General features: G+C 32.1%; 1 protein-coding gene across 1 annotated transcript in view; it reads left to right on the forward strand.

The window, feature by feature from the left end:
• LOC106686874 (uncharacterized) overlaps nucleotides 1–9865 on the forward strand; it is a gene marked incomplete at its 5' end in the record, with an annotated part of 19961 nt that continues 10096 nt past the window's right edge. The window contains 1 exon segment of the mRNA XM_014430453.3: nucleotides 1–93. Within this exon segment, the coding sequence (XP_014285939.3) occupies nucleotides 1–93 (93 nt within the window).

Here is a 9865-nt window from a genome sequence, read left to right on the forward strand (position 1 = left end):
AAGTACACTCCAGGAGAGAGGCTGAGGGCCAACTGCAGTTCTAGTCCTGCCTTCCCGGCCGCCAACCTCACCTTCTACCTCAATGGAGCAAAGGTATCTATCGTAACAGAAAATAATTTTAATTTTAAAAATATAATAAAGTTAATCACAATTGTGCCAAATCGTCCCTCTTTTCTCATTGTGCTGGTGTACCTCAAGGTAGTATCCTTGGTACAATCTTTCTTTATATACCTGATATACCAACAGTTCTCAACACCTGTGCTAATGAAACATGTGTTATCCATGAATAATGACCCATTAGTTGTATCTTGAACTTTCCAATCCATACCACAACCCTTGATGAATTGTGCCAAAATTGATGGATTAAAATAAATCTCAACAAATCCCTAATCAAATCAAATAACCTACCCCCTTATTCGTAAACCAATGATTTCCTGCTCTACAGTATCCTTTAATAATACTCCACTTATCCCTATCAAACAGATCCTTTACTTAGGGCTATATCTGGAGAACCGACTAATTTCTTTCTCCCTGTTTTTTCGGCATTTGTTTATTCCATACAGCCAAATACTAATTAACTATATTCAATGAAATCACTGTAGGATATTTTCCCCAATCCCTTTGTTACTGCTACTATTCATTAATTTAAATATTTCTGAATCACTAATATACTATACAATAACTATCTATATATGTTATAAATTTTTGTTTATAAATTTCAAATATTTACAGAATTATCATATTTTTGTATTGTCTGTTATTTTTAATATGCTTACAAAAAAAAAAAATTAAATGTGTTAACTGTACTTTGTAAGGAAGTACTGTTACTGGACCAACGGATGTGCATGGAAGTGATTTGGTACGCTTTACTGCCAGATTTTTACCCAATTAAGAGTTCCAACTTTATGAGGCTGGAATGGCGAAGCCGAGTTCAGGGAGTTATTTTTAATATACTATCATAAATAATATTTTTATTTGTATCCAGATCTTTAAACAACATTTCTCGTTGCTTTTTTTATGCCGGACATTCAAGTATAATATGTTTAAGGCTCTAGTTACTGCTACAATTTTCGTATTGACAAGTTTCGATTAAGCCTGGTTTGTGCAGGTAGTTATTGCAAATTCCATGATCCGTCCTAAGTCTAATATAAGTTATTATAGTGTCTTGTGAAAACCACGGTTTTCGAATAGTGTGAGGAAAGATATGAACTGCCCGGCGGGATTTTCCTGATATTTTTTAATCATTTTATAATAATTGGTGTAAGGCAACTTAGTTTCAACCGGCTGACCTATTGTAATGGCTAATTTAGCCATTTTATCAATTGCCTCATTATCTGGGATCCCTGCGTGATCTTTAATCCACTCAAATATTATTTATTTCCTTTTATTGCTTGATAATGTTTTTTTATTATTTTCATTTAAGTATTTCTATTAATAGTTGTGTGATCTGCGAACTGCGATTTTTACAATTATGTTTTACGTTAAATAAGAGCTTCATATAGTATCCTTTGAAATTCCAAACTAAAACCAGAAACATCTGGTCTTATATTTAAATCAATTCTCAGGCCACTGCTGATGTACGGCTGTGGAGCGGCATCCTTCACGAATTGGAAAAAACTACAATCTTTTCAAAATAAAGTCCTAAGAATCGCAGTTAATGCTCCTTGGTTCATAAGAAATAGCCAATTGCAGCGCGAATCACATATGGGAGTCAATAGAGGATTACATCAAAAAACGGGTCATGAAGTTCCACTCTCAGTTGCCGACAGTTAAAGGAGCAGTGGCCTACAACCTGGGAAACCCAACCTCAACCCGAATACTGACTGCTGCAGGACATTCTTTTATAAATTTTAATAAATATAAAATCAATTCATAGTCACACTAACTTTATTTTACTTTTTATTATTACTCATTTTATTTATTCATTATTATTATTCTTTATAATTTTTATTTTTCCATTTTCTTCTCTCGTCCCTTTTTCAAATTAGCTTGTTTCTTTTCACTATTAGAGGGCGATTGTTTGTTTTATTTAAGTGTACAAATATCATTATTTTTAACAAAAATAATACCAGATCAACAAAAAATATATAAAAATATAGTATCCTTTAAATCTACAGTCGACTGTTGGAAATGGCACAAGTTAAGATAGTCGGTAACGAAAGGGCCAAAAAAAGAGAGATATTGGGGAAAGGAGTGAACACCTTGGCTGTTTGGATACTACTGAATTTATTTTATTTTATTTTTTTTCCGAACCCTCTAAAACAGAAATAAAAGTGAATTAGTGAGTGCATTACTGTGAAAAAGAAAAGTAATTCGTGTTGTGTCTTACCTTTTACTACCTTTGGTATTTTAAGGTTATCTGTCATGTTTAATATCATATATACATTAATATCCATTATAAAAAAAGAGCTATTTCAAGTCCGGAGGTGAGGGGCCTCCTCGTGTTTGACTTTATTTACATTCTACTGGGGTTTATATAGTATTACAGTGTTTATTTAAACTACTTCGTTAGATTCCGCACTTATCACACTCAAAGTAACACATCAACAAACTTTAACTTAAAAGATCGATAACAAACAGTTCACTCTAAATCGTCACAGTAGGACTAGTTCAAATAAATCCTCCACTTCTTCCCTTATCCAATAGTAAATAAAAAGCCTAAATAAATAAATATTCAACAAGATCTTTTGAGCAGTTTGGTAGCAGCTGTACGAGTAAGTTGGCAACTATCAGCACCCATTAAGGACTTGGACTGTGTTAAGGTTTAACTTGGGCAGCTCAAAGCCAACTAGTTGACTTAGCTTGTCTATCCCCTCTCCAGTTCTCCAGTTTACATCATAATCTCTGGAACTGTGAGGTTAATTTAAGAAGCAATAAATTTATGTTGCGCTGAAAATTCATTCCGTTTTCTTAGAAATATTATTAAAAAATACCATACGACAGAAAGTCATATGTTATAGTAAGAGTGTAAGTGATTTGATAGGATTTGTTTAAAACCCATCCTAACACAAAATGTGAGATTCCTGAGAACCCTAAAATTCAGACCTCTAATAATTTCTCATACAACTCACTTATCAATAATATTTTATATTATATTAATTTTGTTCAAATTGATTGATTACCTTGAGCATTAAGACCTGGAAGGCATATTTCTTACACAGCAGCAATGGCCGAACGGCTCTGGATATATGTTGATGTTTCGCATGTTTCAGTTATCCTTCTTCGTAGGAATCGACCTAATTTCCTTAAAGTTTTTGTTTAATGTTACCTCATACAAAAAAAAAGTCTAATGTTGTCAGTTCTGGACGTGATAATAACAAATATTCAGTGTCGTTCGGCCACTTCACCTACGGAAAAAAGATGCACATTTAATATGAATGTTAATGTTTAAATTTATTTAACAAAGTAGTTAAAGTTCATATTAATTTATTTATTATAACCTAAGTGATTGATAACAATGAAAATCTTTAGATGTGAATATCTCCCAAAATAAATTGTTAACGGACATACCTTGATGGAGAATGTTTTTCTTGTTTTGAAATCACTGCACGGGAGTCTTCATCGATGTTGAACAAGCTTTTGATCTAGTCTGGCATCCAGGTCTGCTCTATAAACTTCGTCAATTCCTACCCCCAACATATTTCCTTATAATCCGCACCTATCTCACTGATAGAACCTTTAAAGTAAATCATAACCTAGCCTACTCATCTCTCTTTCTCAGTCCGCCGGTGTTCCTCAAGGTAATATCTTAGGTCCCATTCTTTATACGGTTTACAGCTGATATCCCAACCCGCCCTAACACAGTCCTAACAACATAAGCTGATGACACATGTATACTTTCAATAAATAACGACCCAAATAATGCATCACAAACACTACAGGCACACATAACATCTATTGAAGAATGGTGTAAAAACTGGAGAATCAAAAAAATCCTGACAAATCCCACCAGATCATCTTTACTCTCCGTCGAAAACCTCTGCCCTCCTGTCCTACAGTATCCTTTCTAAATACGCAACTAACGCCTGTTGAACAGATTCAATACTTAGGACTCCATCTTGACAAGAGACTTACTTGGAATCCACATACAAGACTGAAACGACAAGAAACTGCTCGTAGATTCCGATTACTACAACACTTACTTGACAAACGCTCTAAACTTCCCGTTCACTACAAAAAATTAGTATACACTACGATAATCAGACCAATTTGGACATATGGAATTGAGTTCTGGGGCTCCACCAAACCATCAAATTCTTCTGGCATCCAATCGTTACAATCCAAAATCCTACGTAAAATCCTTGATGCTCCTTATTACGTCACAAATAAACTCATTCACACAGACCTTAACATCCCATTCGTTGCAGATTTGACCCAAAACAGATATGCGTCTTTTCATTCCAAACTCCTTAACCATCCTAACCCATTAATTCTTAACAATCCCGGATAATCCTCCGAGGCGTCTGAAAAGAAGATGGCCATGGACCTTCTAATTTAAATTAATGTTTGAAGTACCACCAATGGGTGGTTCCTTCCCAAGATTTTCAATTGTATATGAAACATACAACATATTTACCTATTGTATTATTTTGTACAGTTGTAAATTACATTAATTAAATAACAATAAAAAAAATTGTATTGAAATCTTTAATCCATATTTGGAGTTCTATCAATGTGTAGATTCTCCACATGTTTGTATCTTGTCACTATATCATCTACAGCAAATTTAATTGTTTTATATAATTTTCATATGAATTAATTCATTCCATATTAACAATGAAACACTCAGTGTTCCGTTTAAAAAACGAAAGATAGAACAAAACATCCCCCTCCCATAATTTAAGCAACATTAGCGCCACTCGTGGCCAATAATAAAAGAAAAAAACAGTTTACCAATGATCGGTGTGAAGCAGACGAGAGAGAAGAGAGCCATTATTCTTCTGGGATTCAGAGAAAACCTTTTTTTTCTTGCCTTAAATTCAAAGTTATTATGCGCGTATAGACTTCAGAAAGTGGTTCCCTGGCTAGGGACGGAAGAATAAGAGAGAAGAAAATGCTGAGAGACAACATGACGCCTTACCATTTTCCTTCTTACACCAACTGAACCATGATCTTCATACAATTACATCAAGTCATAAATATTTGCAATTTTCAATGGCCCAATACAAAATATATTAACCTAATCTAACCATTTTTTATCTTGTATACTGCCTACAACCATGTAAATTGTTCAATAGATTCCTTTTCTTTCACTTTAAGTCAATTTTTATTCAGTTAACTTTCTTACATACAGTCCACTTATAATAATACAACCAGAACATTCCAAAGTGAAGTAGCTGATTGCCTTAAGTTGAAGGTACACTCTGTATATTAAGCAGAAAAAAATCATAACACAGAAGGGTCTTGTGTTCAATACTTGGAACCAAGATGTAATGTTTCTAGACCAATGGTTGCGCAAAGAGATGACGTCATCATAACGGTCCATGCGGTTATCTCGCAACTTCCTTCCTGCGACTGCTTCGGTTGTATTTAGACTATGGTTTTACTATTCTTTCGATTTACTCGGAGAGATTTCATCTCACGTGACCTGCCATCTTTTCAATATTCTACTGAATTCTGATAGGGTAAGTTCGCTGGTGCCTTGGTCAGGAAGCGTGAGTGCCTCTCTGGAAGCTTTTGGTCAATAATAACAATGTGGCTTGGAACCCATATGGAATTTAAGGACCTAGATCTAAGAGTTTTAAAAGGAATGAATGAATTCACACAAAGTAAGTATTCTATTGTCTTATTGCTCAGTCTTGATGCAATTTCTGATTATGGTTTTAATAAAAGGGAACTTGGAGAAAAAAATCAGTTGAAAAATTAAATTATGACAAGAACGATTATTATGTTTCGTATTTTAAGTCTATTCTTATTTTTTTCTCCTTTACAGTAATAAAGTTACGGATCTCAAGGTGTTTTCGAAAATATAATTTTATCGTTACATTGATTTATTGAGTCATTGTCGTTAAAAAAATTATCTGCCACAGCCGAACTCGAACCCGAGATAAGGAGTTCTGTATCTTTTACTTTGAACTAGCGCACTCCCTAGAACACACTATATAAGTGCTGTAAAATCGTGAATAAACCGCTTCACCCTATCCTTTAATCAGACTCATCAGCTCCTGTGAATAAAGCTGAAAGGTTAATAGTGCGGGGGGGAGCCCTTTGTTCCCGGATCAAAGGCTGTACCTTTCTAGCCTCTCTAGTCCGCTTTCATTTACATGAAAGAGTCTTTTTAGTTCTTCGTCTTCTACTTTAATAAGAGTCTGGGAAAAGAAATATATTTTCATAGCTTTTTTCGACTGATTATTTTTATTATATTTATAAATGATCCATAGTATTTTTTTCAAAACATGAATATGTTCGGGGGTGCGGTCAAAAGTGAACAGAAAAAGCCTTAAAGCCCAAAAGTTATTTTTTTTCTAATTTAATTTAAATAATAAAAACGAAACAAAAACAATACTTACATAATTCAAAAATCAGTAGATTAAAGAGAAAAAGAGAATAAAACGATACTACTAATTTTTCTATAGTCATTGAAAATTATATAAATAACAAAGTTATAAATGATCATAAATAAAATAAAAATTGAGCACTCTAATACAAAACGTACTCACACAAACGAATAGTCATCTTTCCCTCATAAATTTATCTATTTATTAAAAAGTATATACCTTGCATTTTCAATATATTTTGTAACAAAATAAATAATATAAATAAAGAATAACTCCAAGGTACATGATAATCCGTCCAGCGCTTACGTACGAATTATCTCTTCCCAAACTTTTTTTTTTACGTTGTTGTTGAAAAAATATTTTTTTAAATATCTCTTTATGAAATTAGACCATTCATAACGTAGGATCTGTAGGATTGCTTCAAGCTTTCCATAAACGAATTAGTATTACAAATTTAATTTTTCTTTTATTTATTTATTGATATTTACAACTGTATAAAAAATACAACAAGTAAATTAGATCATAATGACATAATGATATGATACAGCATGTAGAGAAACTACCCAGTAGTAGAACAGTTTACAATATAAGGTCACGAGGCCATCTTCTTTTAGGATTACAAATTAAACTATAAAATTTATTTTTGCAGTATCTGGATATCTTATACCCCATATCATACACTTTTATTTCTCATTGAAAGTTTTTCAAAAAATGACGATGCCGTGTCATTCTGGATTATGGAGCAAACTTAAAAAAAAAAAAAAAAAAAAAAAAAGACAATGGCATACTATATGTACTCTTGGAGGGAACTTCGGTTGGCTTTAATCCTTGGTACCTTGGCTAGGTAATGATTGTGTTATTTCAAATATTTAAATAGGAAATAATTTGAATAATTGTAAATCTTTTACAAAAAATAAAAAAATTACAGTAATTTCAAAATAAACTCCCAGGAATCGCTGTGAATACCCCTTTGTATGTAAGAAATAGCCAATTGTATTGTAAAATACTCATAATCAATACAAGACTTCATCGAAAAACGTTTCATAAAATTCCACTCCTAGTTACCAACAGTTAAAAGAGCACTAACTTACAACTTGGGAAACCCAACCTCACCCCGAAGACTGAGGCTCATGCCGCTGCAGGACAGTCAGTTATAAATTCTATATTTATCTATTCTATTATTAACATTACGACTATTTTATTTTATTTTTTCTCTTCGTCTTTTTCTCAAATCAACTTTCTTTCCAATCAATTAGAAATCAATTATTTATTTTATTAAATCTAAAAAGGACATTGTTCTTGTTATAAAATTTTCTATTTCTCTCTTCTTAAGAATTATTATTTTTATCTAGTTATTTCATTTTACTTTTTTATTTATATATTTTTTTTCATAATTCATTGTTATTATCCTCAATTTTTCACAACGAGACTATACCCCCCCCCTCCATAATCAATTGTTAAAAAAACATTTAACTGTTATATCAACCATACCAGGCCTCTCTGGTATTGAATAAAAATTAAGTTTAAAAAAATAAAAATAAACAAATCAATAAAATCTATTGAATAACTGAATTCCGAGACTTTTGAGCATTCCAAAATAAATTTTTAGGGTAACCGGGTCAGGTTCAATTTCCATTTGACCAGGCATTACAAATCTGTTACTATTAATAATCAACTATATACACGTGGATCAGGTCTATTGAAGCTCTGAAATAACAGTCCAGTATTTCCAGGAATGGTGTACAGTTCCCAAGGTTTGATTGCTATTATTGTGTCCCTTTGTTGGGCATTAGCTGACTATTCGAAGCAAGTGTATACAAGGACAACAATAGGGCTCAAGGAGCATTAGGGATCTGTGGCAAAACAAAGCAGAATTGTAATGGATTTAGCAACTCTAATAATCGCAAACATATAACTTGCATAACAATCCTTTAAAAACAAATATGGGACAAACGTGTGAATGAATAGTCCAATAGTCGAAGAGGAAAAACAATTCAGGTATTTCACCCCAATTTTTTATAACTTTAATGAAATCTATTTATAGTTACTAGTCATAATTAATAAGTCAACTAAGTATAGTTAGCAATAATACAAAATGGTGGCTATTTCAAAACGTTAAAAAACAAAATAATATTTGCTCATACGGAGCTCCAACAACTATAACTACCAACAACACTAGAAAATCTAAGAAAAAATATTTTAAAGTAGAGTAAATTTTCTAAATTATGAACCCTAGTAGAGCAATTTTCGTTCAATAGTTTCCGAGATATAGCTTTTTAAAAAGGAACATTTCTTAAAAAATGCTTCTGACTTGTCTTAATGGATTTATTTTGAGAAATCTATATCTCAGAAACCATTCGACGTACAAATGTCTGCCTGCGGTAAAATTAAAGTAAGTTAAACGTATTATACTGGAAGATTATTGATTGACCGTGTGTATAGAAGAATGGAATATGGTCCGGGTGAGGTCAAAAAAGACCGCAGGGCTTCGTCGAGGCTAAAAAAAATACAAACACTTGACATAGTTACAAAAAATAAATAAAAAACGTAAGTGGAAAATAACAGGGGTATACAATGAAAAGTAAAATATAATAAGAAAAATTAACGGTTGTAAACAGTAAATGAAAAGGGTAATAGTAACAGATAGATAAGAGATAAAATGAGAGAAGACATATTAAAGAAAGTACAAATTAAGAGATGAAAAAAGAAAAGGATAAAATCAAATGGAGACAGAATTCATACCTGTTTTGACGGAAGTCATCGAGCCGTTTGTATTGGGAGTACCGCACCCGGACCATATTCCATTCTTCTAAACGTATTATAAATTAGTTTATGACATTTGTATTCTTAGGAGTAGCAGTTTTTATGATATTTGTCAAAATAAATTAGTGCATAGTTGTTGAGACAAAATTTATATCCAAATGCAAATATCATATAAACTACTATTCCTACGAAGATACGTGCCATCAACTACTTTAAAGAAAGTTAAATTACCTTTATTTATGATGGCAAGCATATGTACGTCTTATAGTTCCTGATAGTTTTGTATAATTTCTAATCAAAATTGATGAGCCTGCCAAGCATAGGTAGGTGGAATAAAAAATGAGAGCTGTTTCAAAACGTTAAAAAAAAAGATTTTATTGGAAGATCTATATCTTTAAAACTACCAACAACACTAGAAAATCTAACAGATCATTTAAAGTAGAGTAAATTTGCTGAAATATGAGACCTAGTTGAACTGTTTACGTTCAATAGTTTCCAAGACACAGTTTATTTATTTTTTTTTTTAATATTTATTTATTGCTATTTACAACTGTACATTATAATACATTTAGTAAATCTGATCTAAGTTAAATTGGAGTGTTACA

Source organism: Halyomorpha halys, unplaced genomic scaffold (assembly GCF_000696795.3).
Source record: "Halyomorpha halys isolate HHAL.00 unplaced genomic scaffold, Hhal_1.1 Scaffold891.1, whole genome shotgun sequence".
Classification (NCBI taxonomy): Eukaryota; Metazoa; Arthropoda; class Insecta; order Hemiptera; family Pentatomidae; genus Halyomorpha; species Halyomorpha halys.